A 17,966-nucleotide genomic window follows, 5' to 3' on the forward strand; every position below is an offset into this window, starting at 1 on the left:
GTTTATTAAACAATTAAGTTTTTTGGTATTAAATACACTTAAATAGCTAACAATTAACCGCTATTTACCAAACACTTTTACAAAATTAGCTACGTCGGCCCTATATTCGGAAACAATAGCATGTCTAAAATATGCTTAACTTGGGGTCTAACTGATGGTTTGCAGTGTGTAGAGTTATTTACAAATTGCTCCCATTTGGTGAACATGCTAAAACAACAAAAAAGATATGCAGGATGTCTCTCTTACATGGAATATTCAACCGATTAAAGAAATAGGCAAGAGAAAGAAATACTGCAAAATACGCCAGGTTGATCGAGGTATGGTAAATGATGCACACAACAGGGCTCAACAAGGCATTTCACAGGGCATTTTTACTGAAGATCTTTAAGAATAATTTAGTTAGTTTGTTTATTGTGACGTCAAAAAAAAAAAAAAAAAAAAAAAAGAACATTTCAGACAGCTGATGTAGTAGGATCAAACACCCTTACAGCCTCAATGCCAGACCTAAATAACAAAATTAAAACTATTAGGTATCTGACTAAATCTTCATCTGCTCCTGGGTCAGTCTTCGAAGCCTTTTTCGTCTCATCATTCTCCTCTACAGGCCTGAAGAACCACAATCACCATAAACATTTAGCCTCCAAGTTGCAATACAGTACATACATCACTAATCACAATGAAAGAAAACAAGAAGGGCATGCCTGCAGTAGCCACTTTATATACCATAATCCACAAAAGGCATAAATGTTAGTGTTATCATTGCTCGGTTTTGAAGAGTATACACTATGAAACTAGCATTGCCTGATGGGGGACTATACATTAAGCTCATACTAGAACTTATTGGATGCTGACTTAATGCAGGTAAATGCAGAACTCTTTCATAGTGTTCTTGGAGGACTTGGACAGTTTGGCATCATCACTCGAGCAAGAATTTCTCTCGAATCTTCCCCTAATATGGTAAATACTTCATCTTTAATCTAATATTGTGATTTAAAATAGGCATAGCATTTTCTAGGGTGGTCTAATGTTCAAGTATGGACTAGTATTCCCGGTAACAACAAAAAATCTACTTATGCAGGTGAAATGGATCTGAGTTTTGTATTCAGACTTCGACACATTCGTCAGAGAGCAAGAACAGCTCATAGCAGCAAAGGAAACATTCGATTATTGAAGGTTTCGTCATAATAAACAGAACAGGTCTTCTAAATAACTGGAGAACATCTTTCAATCCACAAGATCCTAGTTCAGGCTAGTAAATTCAGTTCAGATGGGAAAATATTACTGCTTAGAAATGGCAAAATACTTTAATCATGAGGAAGCTGATCTTGCAGATCAGGTATATATATCATTGCCTGTTGTTAGTGTCATAATGTATACTCCCCCATCAGGCAATGCTAACCAAACTAACAACATTTTAAACCGACTTAAAAATATACGTTTCAATTGGCTAAAAGTAAATAAAGTTTGGGACTCAAAGGATGGAGATGGCACCTTCAAACTTCTAACTTGATGAGGACAGCCAACAGGAATAAAGACTGCTTCTCCTGGCTTTTGAACAAAAGTTCATGCCTCAACTCCTACAAGATAGCATAAAGTTTAGCCCAAAATAAGCGCCAAGAAATTTTTTAGAAATAATGAAACCGCTTAATAACTGCTAAACCGACCTTATTCTTCTTTCAGTTTCCGTTTATGATCCTCGGTCAAGTACATTGTCTGATCATGAATAGGGTGAATAACCTATTAATAGAAAGGGAACAAAAGCAGATCAAGTTCTAGCAAACTAGGAATCATATGGAAACTAGAAAACATAGTATTATTACTGACAACTAATTGCATCAGGAAAACAGAAAACTCCAGAAAACTCCAAAACATTTCAAGTGTCAAGGACACTACACATTTTTGCTGCTTTCTTTTAATTGCTCATCAAGAGTGACCCATGATGCTTTAGAAATAGGATTACATGCTTTCTTTTATAGGCTGATAATTAATTATAAGCATCTTTCTATGTAAAACCATTAATACTGTCTTTTTTGGTTCTATATTATTACGCGCTGGTAAGTTTGTTGAAACTATATTGTGACCTGGAAGTGGTCATTAATGTGTTGGTGTTGTATAACATTGTTGTTGAATACAGGTTACCTGCCTTGATAAGTATAACATTGTTGTTGAATGCAGGTTCATATTATATTGTGGATTTGTGGTTGACTACAGGTTTGTGATACCGCAGGTTATAGTTTGTTGAAACTATAACAGGTTTTTGAAACTATATTGTGACCTGGATTAATTCTTTTTTTCCCCAACTGCACAAATTTTCTTATCTCGTTTAAGTCCAACTAGTATGATCTTTACCAACCTCATGAAAATTGAGCATGAAAAATAGTACAGGTTTCAGAAAATTGGGCCATTATATATCAACATATGATTATTTCGAAAATGATCAATGAGATACAAGCAACCTCCGTAAAACGAATACCTGAATCTGGCTACTTCTGAGAATAGAACCTGTCAGTTGAGCAGGAATAACAGGGCTGGGGCCGTTCATGTGCTCCAACCACAAACCTTTAAATGGTCTACTTAGCTTTTGAGTAGCCAAGTATTCCCCAAACAATGCTTTACTCACCTAGACAGACATAATATAAGTAATTCAGGTCTTTAGGCCTCAATAGTAAAGAGAAGCAAAACCAATTACCAGCTATTTGACTTGACAACAATGAACCAGCTAGGCAGCAACCGCTTAGAAAATTGTTTCAAGTGCATCAATATAGTTTGCTTATAGCCAAGATTCGCAGTAAGTTAATTAGCTAGGTATATTGCACATCTACAGGAATTATTTGTTATAATAAAGGAATAAAGGCAAATTTAACAAAAGTAATCCAATGATCAGTGGTTTACTAAAGATAATCCTCGGTAGCGATTATATAGAGAAGATCCCAGCTATGGTAATTAGACTTCACTCGAGCTAACTACAGAAGAAACAGAGAGAATTTGTGTACTGAAGAACTCTGCAATACAATCCTTACTTTTGAGAATTGAGATGTAAGGGCTCTCCAACAAAAGCAAAACTGAGACAAATCTCTTGATAATTTTCTGGATGCCATAATCTTAATATACCTTTTATATAAAGCTGAAACTCCCTAACAATTCCATAACCTAATTATTCCCTTCTTCTTCCCCAGGAAAGCAGCCTAACAAACTCCAGCAACAAACTAAAGTTATTTTATCAATCTGCCCTCAGGTTGAGTTAACAACATTTCGTGCCTTTTTCCTATTAAAAATCTTGCAGTTATGTAATACTAAATAGCATATGAAATTTTTATTTATGTTTGAATAGAGTGATATTTGTGATTTCAACACCAACTGTCAAATATCTTCTTTTTTTTCATGCTAACAACTCTGCTTAATTGAGCAGTAAATTGTGATAGCCAGACTACCAGAGTGACAGATTGACCCAAAATCAAGTCTTTTATGGGTCAAGCTCAAGCAAAAATCAAGAAGAAGATCAAGAACCACAGACACTCCAGATTTGCGTGATTCCAAGGAGGACTACTTCATTAAATATGGAGGTATTATGCTGGAAAAGCAACTTACTCTTAGGCCAAGTGTGTAACCTGTCAGCATATTACATGTTTAATCACTGCATGAGTGTGTAACCTGTCAAAAAAGACGATAAATGAAAAAATCATTTCTAATATTAGAGCTCAAGATGCATTTACTATGAGGTGAAGATATTTAAAAGATCTAGTTAGTACCAGTGGCTGATAAGTTGGTGGTATGCATAATCGTTGACAGCAACATAGGCTTTGGCTAACTGCCAAAGGGGGGCTTTAACACCATCATTGGCTGGAACATGTAATTCGCTGACAGCACCAAGTTTGTCCCCCTTCTCATGTGGAAGGCTTAACTCTATTACCAATGGATTCAAATTTCCGTCTTCTTTAAGAAGAGCATTGTCCGGGTGGCATAGACCTTTAAATTAGTATCTGTGTTGATTTGCCTCAAGTATGGCATTACTATGTCATGGTGATCTGATATGAATAGCTTGTTCCTCTGGATTGCCTGGGTGAAGTATTAAAAGACCCCAAAAAAAAAAGAGAGAAAGAAACTCATAAAGATGTCATGTAATATAATTCAGATTTAAACTTGTGCAATATGATAAGCTCTGTCCTAGATTAATATACCTCTTCCACACTTAACCCATCTAGGTTCCCTTATGCATTCTTCGATCATTGAGCTGTTCTGGTTTCCATATAATTCAGGATCTAGCGTACTAACTGTTGGAAACTCCTGCATTGGAAGGAAAAATCTTGTTAAACTGAAAACATATTGGTACATCGCTTTATAGCTTTTAAGCCTTTAACTCTAATTGAGAGGGCTGCAAATTTATTCCAAGCTCTCTAATTTTAAGTTGCATCTTTCTTTCATTAAGTCGTGCCTGTTTTATGACTTGGAAAGAAAAAATGTAGTCATATTACCTCTAAACTTAGTATGATAAAAGGATTAATGCCAGCTAACATCTGCCTGCTAAATTCTCCATCAGTTCTCCACACTGAATCATCCTCTGCCCAAAACTATAAAACACCAGAATGCAATAAAATTATATGCCATAATTAACTAATTAAGTCTCTTAAGACTGAATAATTTACAACAGTATGAAATTGGTGTGAAATATCTAAAAATATGCTTACCCTTTAAAATATCAGGCTTTGGGTAATTTAGAAAATCTGCACCATCACTCCTAAACAGTGCTTTCAGAAATTGTGTCGGGGCCATTTTCCTAATCTTGTCATGTAATGAGTTATTTTGAAGTTTAATTGCTCCCTCATACAAATTGTGCACTTCTTTGAAATGGTTAAACCTTTTTTGGCGTCCAATCAAGTATTGCATCCAGCATACCAAAAACTCCATGAGATAGACTTGACTGTATCACCCATGAAATCAGACAGCTTAAGGTACTGAAACTTTTCATCTCTTGGAACATATACATGTGTGGTCTTGGCTAGTGACAGCCTACTTTCGGTGTGAGGATCTGCAAACAAGGTATATTGTAGAAAGAATATAATGGAGGCAAATTAGCAACTAAAGGTAGGTAGTCACAAAAAGAAATGATGTAGACAAGATTAATATTAGCGGGTATTATCTCCCAAAACTTTTTCCACGAAGATTAAAGTAAACTCATGCTAACCTTTCTTTGTACGGGGGAAGCTTGCTCTTCCTCTCTGGAGGTAAGGATATTCAGTAGACCCTCCATATATTGGGCGGACATATTTCTTACCTTTTGTCAGGCTCTCTTAGAACATTATAGTATGCATTTCATTTTGATCTTTCCCTTCTCCTCTCAAGATTTTTAGCTCTTCCTCTCGATATTTGCATAGTGGTGCAGGAGTTTGGTGAGGGAGGTATGCCTACACATGATAAACGAACATAGAAAGGTTTTAACTTTAAGGACAACATATTTGTTACAAATGCTTCAACAAAAAATAGCTAGGTGATTATGGTAGATAACCTTATTGGTGAAAAAGACAGTCTTTTTAGTAGAATTTAGCAGGACAAATCCACAAGTTGCAAACAAAATGGATTGAACCATGACGCGGGATGTCTTTCAAGGTGATGGTTCTTAGGTAACTTCCCTGTCATGCTCATTTCTTACTATTAGTGCTCCAGGAAGATCAATATCCTTATCCCAATCAAATCTCACTCAGAAGGCCTGCTCGCCATCAGCTAAACCAGTAATTGTTTTGACCCCTTATTCAAGATATGATCGTTTTTCAAGTTTTCCTTTGAAATTGTTGGCTGAAAAGTTGAACAATTTTGCTGTTAATATGACTAAAGTACTATACAAAATCACTTAAGGGATCTTATACTTATATGATCATCTGCCCTGTCATCACTAATAGTATAAACTATGAAGTATAAATTAATTTACTGTCAACGTTTTACTTCTAATCTGACATCTCCATTACAAATGAAATACTCCAGATTATCATGTTCTTGAGATTATGCGATTAGCACATGAGATTTTGCAATTACCCATGGATTACGATATCTAACATCGGACCCAGCTCTTTAACTCACTACACCCTTCAATGTGTTGAGAACACTATATTAGTCCATAAAACTCCTCAATTACTGCACTAATTAAGACACAAACTCAAATTTCAAATATTCACTAAATAATTACAATTTCGAAATTTTGAAACAAAGTAAAGTCACCCAGATTGAAGCAAGAACTATAAAACCCATCAGCTCAACTATCAATTCTAGAAGAAAAATAAATAATAATAACTAAAGATTTAATCACATATCAAAAGGCCAAAATCTCTACCTATAATGATATAATCCCAAAATTCAGATATATAGGCATAATTTAAAAATCTAATCTGGTTGTAGTTTAATTAAGCCAACAAAAATCAGCAAATTATCCATATTCACAAGTCACAACCCACAACCCTCACCTCAAAATTAAAATTCTAAAAAATTATAAAACGAAAGAAAATAAACCCTGAACAAAAAAACACAATTTTCATAAAATTCAAAATAATATGAAATAGACACATATATGATTTCTCAGCCTTATCCATCTCTACTTCAAGATAAGTAGTCTTAGCTTTCTTCATTTGTAAAGTATAATCAAGGATAAAAAATGAAAAGAAGTGTCAATATATGCATGTAGTGCACTCACAACAGCTGGAAACTTGGCAGCTATAGGCAAATTACTTTCAACATTGTTTCAGATACAGAGACTGAAATTACTACATATAATTTCTAATTTGTAATGATATTTCAGACCCCCACACATTGAATAACTACTTCTGTCAGTGAAACATAATTTGATTCAGATATCATTGAAAAGTATTTATAAACTCTGAAAGATGAGATTCTGTCAGTGAAAAAAGCTGCAAATGAAGGGGCTTCACTCCACAAGACCACAAATAAACAGTAAAATGCAATTTGGAGCCACCTCCACCTCTCGGAAAACACAATCAGCATGTTTTATCACTCATAACCATACCAACTATTGACTTAACAACAAACGAAAAGTCTGATTATTACATCATATTTCAGAATATAAATTTACAAGAAATTGCTACCTTAAAAGCCACTTCCATGGAGGACGATAAGATTGGAAGCCGGAATTCATAAATACGCTCAACCCATTAAATCTACACACGATTCAAAAGCAACCTGTTCAAATCTTTAAAATTGAAATTGGGGAATTTATTAGGAAACTATCATATTATAGAAATCACAAAAATTGATCCTTGCTTCTTTAACCAGTAACCCTCAGCAAATACCAAAAATCAATCAAAACAACAAAAAAGGATGAGCAATTAAACATGCAAACTAAGTGGGATTTATAATTGTTAATTCAGTAATCCAACTTAAGAGAAAATTAAATTAAAAATCATAATTCTCAATATGATGCTAAAATCAATATCAAGAACAGCAATTAATCACAAAAATTAATCAGATTCAATACACTCAAACAAACCATAAACCCTAATTACGACAATCGAACAAATCAGAAGGACAATCAGCACAATACAAACAATAGCCAATTCAAACAATGTCTAAAAGCCCACAGTTTAATAACATCCAGGAAAAGAGGAACACAGATAAAGTGAAAATGAGTATAGTCGTTAAATGAATTTGTATGGACTTACATCATAACTATGGCCTGGGTTTTTAACTATGAACTGTAGATGACTTTAACATTATATACCAACTTTAGAATGCAGAGAAATAAAATCCCAATTTTTTACCAAATTGAATCAAAACCACCCCCAAAATTTTGAAATAATTGAAATTGAATCGGAAAAAACTTAACCAAACCCATAAATTTTAAGAGAACTGAACTAAATCGAAAAACCCACCAATTTTTACAGGCTACTTTAACTCATGGATATTTTTATCAAATTAAAAAAACAAAGTTATACCTCAAAATCAAAATGGTAAAAATCATAATTAAAAATTAATCAGAAAAAATAAAAGATCAGAAAAATCAAAGTGTTGAGGAGAGAGATGACCTTAAGAACTGATTATATAATGTTATAATAACCCAATAAAAATTAAGTAGATTAAGACAAAATGCATGAATGTAATAGTGCTTGAATTATCAAATTCAAATGAGCTTTTAAATAAAGTTACCAAACAATTCTTTTGCAGTTTTATCAGCGATTAGGAAGGTGTGAGAGTATATGCATGAATGTCTTTGCTGACCCGATTAAGAAGTTCATCCATGGCGACGATTTTCTTTGGGAGACGCCTAATTAGCCTCAAACAACTGTTCATAAGACATTTTCATGATATTACCACTTTTTAATGCTGCTCTAACATTGTCAGTGTTATCATTGCTCGGTTTTGAAGATTCAAAAATGACAAAGAATCTAAACAATATCCTACTTTAACCATTCAATTTTTTATTTTATTTTTATAATTTTCACTAAAATAAGTATATATTGTGTCAATTTTTTTTTTCTATGAGAAACAAAGTTTAAGGGATGAGTGAATTTTTGACATTACAACTCTACGATTAATGACTAATGAGGTAATGAACAACTAGAATACTTGTATACTGAAATGGAGGGAATTCAAGATAGAAGAATTACATAGGATAGAGCTTCCATTCCGAAATCCGAATACAAAAGTAGAAGGTGAACAAAAGAACAAAATGAAGTTTCCCCCACCTTTTGAGATTAGAGATCTGTACAATCAACTTCACAAATGCCCTAAATCTTTCGTCAGGCCTAACTAACACAATCAGACTACCTCTCAAATAGTTACCCAGCAGACTATAGTGGCACTACAAAATAGAAGCCTTTTTTTTCTGGTGACTAGCAGGAGCAAACACCCACTAACTGCAGACCTGTTTTACAATTAAATTACTCGGCATCTGACCCGGTCTCAGGCTTGAGCTCAGGTTCAGGATCTGAATCAACATCTTCATCGGGGTCCGACCCATCATTCCCCTCAGGCCTGACAAACCCACACCCGCAACAAATATATTAGTTCTCCAACTGCAGTCCAGTAAATCAATAAAGATTGAAGGGGAGGGGGAAATAAAGGTACCTGAAAGAACTACGCTATCACATAACACATCACGTGTCGAAAAATATTACAGCATAAGAATTCTAACAGAAACTACGCTATCACATGTCGAGAAGAAATAGTGTTGTACATTGTGTGAATGTGCGATTGACATGATTGTACATACTAACAGGTAATGTTTCCAAAGTCAGTTGAAACAAAGGCAGAAAGCAAAAGTATTTTGTCTACAGTCCTAGTAAAAAAGAGGAACAACCTTCAGATTTCAGACCCATTATGACAAATCACAATGTAATCAGTCATACAGTAAGAAAGAAGGATTCAATTATCTAAAGCGACTTACCTTAATGTTTTTAAAGCCGCCTTCATGGCATAGAGAGTCATTTTCTTCACCTGCATCAAGAAAAACATTATAAGTAATTAATATAACCTCCTAGCTTAGTGCAACCTGAGGTCTCTAAAGCAGGGATTACACCACAAATTGCAACCGACATACCTCCAACTTATCCTCCTTGGCCTTGTGATTTTGAGGTAGAGCCCGGAACTCCCCAGCTAGGCGCATACACTCGCCAACATTCTCAGGGGACACGAAATCAAGCGCAACTTTTATACATGACTGAGCAAGAGAGTTTCAACAAATCAGTTGAATTGACATGAAGGACAGACTCATGGAATCGATAACCCTAAGTCCCTTGTTTTCACTTTTAAATTCATAAGTTTGCTTATTATTGTTGACAATTCAGGTAGCCGACCCCAATTCGGGACTAAGACCTTGTTGTTGCTGCTTATTAATGTTGACTCCTAAATTATTTAGGAAATTAAAAACTAAAATCTTATAAGCTATATAAAATATAAAAATAAAATCAATTTGAAAGAACACCGAGCCCAAAACAAAAAACACTACCTTTAGGTTTCTAACTTGATGAGGACATCCAGTTGGAATAAAGACTGCCTCTCCAAGATTTTGCACAAATGTCCAAGCTTCAATTCCTACACAGTAGCACAAAAAAGACTAAATTGAGTAGGCATTGGGACATCTACTACACACAACACAAGCAAAAGAAAAATCCATAGTGGGAGAGATGTCACAAGCAAAAACTGTGAACCTTACCATATTCTTCTTTCAGCTTCCTTTTGTGCTCCTCGGTAAGGTAAAATGTCTGATCATGAATAGGATGTATGACCTGTTCATTGACATAAACAAGCATTTATATGAAGCTTAAGCAGGGCACGTCAAGAAAAGGCCACCGATGACATAATATTGTCAGACAGCTTAAGATAACCTTTGTTTTTGAAAAGTACGAAGAGTCGAAGACAATACAATAGAAAGGCTTGAGAAACAAGAATTAAGTAAAGAATCCATAATTATTTTTATTTTTTTTTTACATATGATGCAAATCTTGATAAATTTTGCCAATATGCTAGATAAAAGGCACGCAAGCCTGATAAAGTTCACAGACTACAGAACAGTACCTGCTTCAGCGGATTACAATGAATATGCCTGAATTCTTGATAATGTCTCCTTAAATATTCTTGTAGCATAGGGACATCTTCTCTTCGAAAGATGTCCCAAAGAGCACCTCCAGTATGAGGTTCTGAACCTTCTAAGTTCTCAGATGGAGGAGCTGAAGTTCCATTATCCCTAGTTTCCATATCCTTATCAGGATCACCTTCTTGAGCATCTAGCACTGAATCAAAATTATTACCCAGGTTAGTTTCTTTTCTACTATCAACTATCTCTGCTTTAGAAACAGCAGTGCAATCACTCAAATCATTATTATTTAATGAATTATTACAAAGTCCATCTAGCATTCGTTCATTACCAATGTTCTCCCCTTCAGTAGAGATCTTAGACAATTTGGGTTCTGTTTCATGGTCATCAGGAATCTTAGATTGCCTCTTTTTTCTTTTATTGTAAATCCTACTCTTCAGAGTGTTGTGCTCAGCAGCAACATCATTACTCGTTTGTACAGTTGTAGGCATATCGAGATCCATATCAACGCCTTCACAGGCTACAACTTCATTACCATTTAGATTACATGGAGTTACCTTGACCTCTGTTCCTGCTTCAACATCCATTGTATCTAAGCACTTTGTATCATCTTCTATCACCCTGCCACCATCATGAAGTTTCTTTAACCCGGACCCATCAACCCCCTTAGAGTCCTTGGGTTCAACACCAAAAATTTCCTTTTGATCCTGAGCAAAATGCTGCTTTTTTAATTTAGAAATGGCCTTACGATTATCTGTAGGCACTGCAACTTCTGTAGTATGTGCCAAAATATTGACCTACAATAAATAAATGCAATAAAATTAAAAGTCAAGGCATCGCAAACAGGACACATATGATAATAAATAGAAACCTGTTCGACTTAATCGACTATACAAATAACATTTTAACAAAGTCTTTTACAAGCCATCAATCTCGAAAATAAAACACTATAACTGCAAAACATAATCAAGTTAATTGCTCCAACAATGGGCATAACTTGTACACTGCAATATAAGAATTCAGAGAGAAAAAAAAAAAAAAAAAAAAATCAATCTCAGAAAACAACATTAGTGTATTAGAATTTAACATTCCGCAATAGTTTGTCAGATATAAGTTAAAAACAATCCCGAGGGCAATCACCAGAAGAACAGAAATTATAAAAGATAACCATTACTGACTCTTCACTCTTCGACTCTAAAATAATAAATTGCTAGACCAAACAAAGGCAGCAAAAAAGTAAGTTGAACAAAGTTGGAAAAGACAATGACAAAGACATGATACACCCACAAATTTAGAAGGTCCACCATACCGCGTCAGACATATCACAGTGCAGCTTCGTAACAGAGTCACCACGACCCAATTCTTCATGAAGTCCATAAGCTATGTAGGTCTTTGGCCCCATGTCTGGCATCAAAGTTCCCTTAGGCAATTTGGTAGCTAGATTAAGAACTCCTTTCCGCGGATGTGTATACTCCTTAAATGGCAATGCACGAATAAATTCAGCACCATGGCGTGGCAGATGCTTTTCAAATTTACTAGTATGTGGCCAATCTTTCAACTTCAGTATCACAGGCCAATCTGAACGATCAAATTGACATTTTGAATACCCTTTGAAGAATTGGTGAACATTGACATCAACCTACAATTTATAAAAGAAGAAACTGTGAGTAACAATAACGGAGCAAATTTGCAACCTATAGTATGAATTTGTAGACATGAAAACAATTTATAAACAAGATTAAAACAATGGAGCTTATTCATAAACTAAACAGTTTTTAAAACTATATTCTACTTAGATATCGACAGTGCTTAAATACTGTCAATATAAAGAATAAAAATAAAAAATCTATTTTGACAGTTTAAAGCCAAAAAATAAATCAGGACTCTCCCTAGTGAACTAGAGAGTAAATCATTTGAATTTCTGAACAAAAATACAGGCTTGTTAGCCATTCCAACTCAACAACTTTGGGTTCTCCTGAATTAATATTACTTTAAATAACAGGGATATTAACCCCTAGACAAAAATAATAACAAAAATAAAAACCAAAGAGCCAACAACCCATCATCAAACCAAATATGACTAATCTTTAGCATTATATTTACAACAAATTCAAGAAATGTGAGAATAAAAAGAAAAAAAAAAAGGTATCAAAAGTTGAATTCTGCCTGAAGCACATACCACAATGACTGGACATCAAAAAAATTAATCAAGTAATATGAAGAAAATGAAAAATAAAAGACAGTGTAAAGAAAGACAAACATCAACCAGTTAGATCAACAAACAAATTAGTTTATCCAGAGAAAAATCACCTCACACCAATCCAAGCAATCAATAGCTTTCACATCCAATAATGTGGAATGCTTTGTGTTCTGAATTTGACGAACAGCACGCCACATTACCATAGGTTCCCAACTTAAGCCAGGGGTAGTTTCAAGCACACTCCTGACAATTATTGGTTCTCCACGAGCCCAGTGGAACTGAAAGTGTTTCAAATCACCATGTTTTATATCTCTGGCATCCGGACAATACAAAAAATTGTCACTGGAGCCTTCTCTTGAAGCACATTTCCTCAAAGCACTTCCACAGTCATCACCGCATACAGAATCAGAACAAGAGCACTCGCTAAGAGTTTGGGGTGAATTCTTATGTCCCCACTTTGCTAATGCCTCCTCCGCTTCCTTCGCCATTTCTGAAACCCAACCATCTGACAAGATAGAATTTAATTCAAGCAGTGAACCACATCCCCCATGCTCTGAAGGGGGACAACTTATACTGCCATTTTCATCCGCTTTCCATTCAAGCTTTCCCTTATTTTTTACAAGTTGTACCCCAGGAGAATTGCTTCCAATAGTCCTCTCTGATCGAGCAGGGGCATCAGTGCTTGAAGTAGTTTTCTCTGATTCAACATAAGATTTTTGCCTTCTAGTTCTTTTTGGGACAGAAGCAGCTTCACCTCCATTAGTTCCTTTAGATTTTTCACCGTGCAAATATTCAAAACCCCTGTAAACAAAATCCATTACCACCTCTTCACAACCCTGCAGCTGTCCAGCACGAATTTCCCGGCAGCAAGTGAGACACAAATCATATCCACACACTGGACAGCTTCTGAGAAAATCAGCAATTGAGGTTTTGCAGTTGTCACTGCACAACACAACAAACCCGTTCATTGAGGATCAGTAAAATCCTTCTTGGACTGAAATAGTCATAATGCAAACAGCTTACCAGTATACACGCTCATTTTTAGCAACAGATGCCGTTGGGACCATGACTTCAGATATTGACACACCTACAAGGAAAGCAAAACTGAGCTATCTTACAGAACGGTGATCCACCATAAACAAATAATAAAAACAAACATCAACACACATGTTTAGATGGGAATAATCAAATTTCAAATAATTCATTATTGATGAAAACAAACAGCAGACCGACCCTTGTAATACTAATAATACATCTACTGGGATATTGCAATAACCAAAAATCATCCACCAATGAGTAGCTAAGACCAAACACAGAGTAACACTCCTCAGTATGAATATTTATCGGCACCCACATGTCAGGACATGAGCCAGATTAGCTTTAGGGTATGGTAGTTATTGTATATACAAGGCATTTATTGGTACGAAGCAGCAAGGGGAAGAATAAACATGGAACTTCCAGAAAACAAGACACATCAAATTCTTATATATTCAAATGAAAAAAGAAAGAAAAATAATTCTGGAACACATTTTCTGTCAGCTACGCAACAAAATTGACCTCCATAAAGTAGCCCTAGAGTTAAATCCACAAATACAAGGGTGCTTCTAATAACAGATTGTGAATATTGTTCACACAATTACATGAAAAGGACAAAAAACTATCAACTCACATGGAGGCAATTATGAAGCCAATGTTACAAGAGTAAAAAATATGATACCCTGAATTTTGGCTTCTATTTCCTTTTCTGTCATCTGTTCTTGGTTAAATTCCTTTAAAAATGGAAATATAGTCATCAACGTGTTCATGGCATGCTCAAACTTTTCTTCACATTTAACTTTGAATTCATCCTTCATTTGATTCTGCAAAGTAATAGAGATGTAAATTTAATATGTATTATAAACAGGAAAGAAGCATTTATATGTTAAAGACGAAATATGACACCTTAATAGATCCCTCCATTCTCAAGCATGTCTTGCAATTGCAGTTCTGAAGGCAGACTGGGCAAGCCTGAGCAATTTGCTCCTCTGTCATTTGTGGATACCTGGTTGACATAACAAGCATCAGAGTTGTTCCAATATCATCTATTCATGTAGGAATTAATATAAATAGTTGTCAAGGAACCAACAAGCATAAACTAAACATTGTCAAGGATCCCAAGCCCTGGAAAATTCAAGACAAAAACACTTGTGGCAGAATTTAGTGTTACAATTCTTATTGGACCTCGTCACAGATACTAAGAAAACTAAGCAGACTACGCTATAATCTTGCTGGGTGATATTAACTTGTCTAAGTAGGACAACAGGTCAAAGCAGTCTTAATGAAAAATGAAAACAGCCTAAACAACAAATCAGTGAAGTGGAAGCACAGCAATAAAAATAATAACAGATTAATCACACAATTAAGACTGTAGAAGAGTGTATCCCTCTCATAGAGTCATTGGTAAAGAAATAACCTTTTTGCAACACAAGCAAACTACAGCAGATGGTTGACAACGAAAACAGGCAAGAACCAAAATTAGTATAAACACCACATTATCCATGTTACTAAAATGGAGATGCATATTACAAACGCGTAAATGTTTAATGGAAAACTAAGGGTTCCACTGACAAAAAAATCATTAATCACCACATAAACAATAACAATAGCTTTCAAGATGACTCCTTTCTGTTAAGCAATGCTCTCATTAGGTACTTAGGCAGCCATATGCATAAGCTGCAGAGCAGCAATCAGAAAAGTGCAACATCGAAACAAGGTATACAAAGTTTACAAACCAGTTTCCTAAGCAAGGAATGCAAAACCGCTTGGTCTTGCAGTTGGTGCACCTCACAACTCTTCCCTTGTCATTCCTCTGGCACTGATGACACATATCCGAATCGATCTTGATTCCCTGACAAACAAAACACACAAAGAAATCAAAATGGGATATCAATAAGAATCGAGCACTCGAAAAGAAAAAAACTAAAATGGGGTGGTTAAATTATGTTACATTGTCGTCATAAGCCTTATCTGGCTTCAATTTTTTCTCCGGAATTGAAACAAGAGGCTTGTTCCTACAAGCCCTAGTTTGCCTTCCCGCTCTAGTTGTGTCTTTCTCCACATCTATTTCCTCAGCGACATTTTCACAAACACTCGGTGTGCCTTTCTCCACCACTTTCTTCTTTCCCTTCTTTCCACGGCTTTGCTTACTTACAACCGCCTCGCCATCATCCCCGTCCCCATGCTTCTCATCACCATTTTCACAAACACCTGGTGTGCTCTTCTCTGCCCTTTTCTTCTTCCCACCAATTGGCTTAGTGTCAACCTCTGTACCATTATCCTCCTCCTCTTCTTCTTCAACACCCTTAACAGCAGCCTTATTGCCCTTCGGTTTCCTCCCACCCTTTCGCCGTTTCAAGCTCTTCTCCTCCATCTCATCTTCCTCAAAATACACGCGCACTGCATCATCTTCTCCATAATTACTCTTACGCGCACCGCTACGCTTACTCCTCCTAGCCAAACCATTGTCATCACTAACAATTACTTCACTATGATGTCCTTTCTCCGCATCATCTCGAACCCTTTTCTTCGAAACTTCAGCTTCCCCTTCTCCATCTTGCTCCAATTTTACTTGGTTTTTCTCTGAATTATCTGGGCTTTCCTCCGATTTTTCTGGGGTTTTCTCAGGATTTTCTTCTACAACTTTTATAATCCTCTTACGACCCCTTTTCTTAGGAACTTTATTTTCTGCATCCTCTTCTCCATCTTGCTCCAATTTTAACTGGTTTTGCTCTGAATTATCTGGGATTTCCTCCTGTTTTTCCTGGTTTTCTTCAGATATTTCTAAGTTTTTCTCGGATTTTATTGGGTTATCTTCAGGAACTTCTGAGATTTTTCCAGGAATTTCAGGGTTTTCTTCAGGAATTTCTTCTGCAACTATTCCAACACTCTCACCACCCCTTTTCTCCGGAATCACAGTCTCACTCTTCTCCTCTTTAACTTCCTTTACTTTTTCGACAACTTTCTCGACGCTTTTCTCTTCACCTTCATCTGGGTCAACTTTCACATTAACTTTCTCGGCACTTTTTACTTCAACTAATTCAGCCTTTTTCTTCTGAAAAGCCTTCATAATTGATTCTTCTTCATCATCCTTCTCAGTTTTAGAACCACCCTTTTTAAAATTACCCTTTTTAGCCTTATTCTTCTGATCATAGTGTTTCTGACACAATTTGTCATCATCCAATTTGCGAAGCTTACACCGCCAATCTTTTCCATCATTTCTCTCACATCTTTCTTCAATCGGAATCACTTCATCATGATTCTCTTTCTTATTATTATCACCATCTTTTCCCTCTAAATTTTCTTCCAGTTTAGGTTCAGCAACATCTTCTCCCTCTAATTTTTCTTCCAATTTAGGTTCAGCAACAACCCCATTCTCGCCTTTTTCTCCCATAACTACGAAACTATTTCAATTTCGATTTTCAGAAAATAAAAGGGGATTACAAATTAGGGTTCATGAAGGAATATTGATGAGAGAGAAAGAGAGAATAGTAGTGAAAAATAGTGTAAAAATAGAAACAAATTTAGGGGAAAGAATTCAAAAGGTCCCGCCAAAAGGAGGAGAGAAAAAGCGAAAGAAAGAGAGAGAAAAAGAATGAGAATTTGAAGGTAAAATTCACGCTAAATAGACGGGAGGAAGGAAGGAATAGAGGAGAGAGAATATGAAGGGTTTTTTCGTTCTTGAATCGTGAAACAGAGTGAGTTTTTATTGTGGGCTACAAAAACCAATTCCAGTATATTGTTTTTCGTTTTTAGGTTCCCCGTAATACCGCCATTGCTATTTTGTTGTTCTCCTATAGTCAGTCAGGCTTCGATTTTTGGTCGGAATGAACTGTTAGTTATCTAATAGTTAGTCGGTTGTTTATCTGTCAGTAATAATACAGTTATGACAGTTGGTTTTATAGATTTTTTTGGGTAGCTAGTTGTCTGTTAGTTTACAGTTATTTAACTAATTATTACAGTTATTGGGCTGATTGTTAGTTATTTTACAGCTATTCAGCTGACTGTTAGTCATCTAACACTCGAAACAGTTAGTCATCTAAATCAGTAACGATTAATCAGTCATTCAATAGTTAATTTATTTTCAAGTACAATGTAGTTAGTATAATAACAAAAAAACATATGTAAATGCAAAGGAAGTCATATTTAGAAAGATGTAAATTTATTTCAAAATGTTTTGCATGTAAATTACACCCT

General features: G+C 35.5%; 1 protein-coding gene and 1 pseudogene across 1 annotated transcript; both read right to left on the reverse strand.

The window, feature by feature from the left end:
• Positions 1-56: 56 nt before the first annotated feature.
• LOC110716372 lies at positions 57-6,031 on the reverse strand (annotated as a pseudogene).
• Positions 6,032-8,573: 2,542 nt separating this feature from the next.
• LOC110716390 (lysine-specific demethylase JMJ25-like) lies at positions 8,574-17,540 on the reverse strand. Its single transcript, XM_021895008.1, has 14 exons — positions 15,721-17,540; positions 15,506-15,621; positions 14,676-14,775; positions 14,452-14,593; positions 13,758-13,821; positions 12,845-13,676; positions 11,844-12,173; positions 10,866-11,331; positions 10,516-10,730; positions 10,154-10,226; positions 9,947-10,032; positions 9,539-9,658; positions 9,386-9,435; positions 8,574-8,973 (listed from the first exon to the last, which is right to left on the reverse strand). The coding sequence occupies exons 1-14, from the start codon at positions 17,161-17,163 to the stop codon at positions 8,880-8,882; spliced, it is 4,131 nt and encodes a 1,376-aa protein (XP_021750700.1). The 5' UTR covers positions 17,164-17,540; the 3' UTR covers positions 8,574-8,879.
• Between the last annotated feature and the right edge of the window lie 426 nt (positions 17,541-17,966).

Source organism: Chenopodium quinoa, unplaced genomic scaffold (assembly GCF_001683475.1).
Source record: "Chenopodium quinoa cultivar QQ74 unplaced genomic scaffold, ASM168347v1, whole genome shotgun sequence".
Classification (NCBI taxonomy): domain Eukaryota; kingdom Viridiplantae; phylum Streptophyta; class Magnoliopsida; order Caryophyllales; family Amaranthaceae; genus Chenopodium; species Chenopodium quinoa.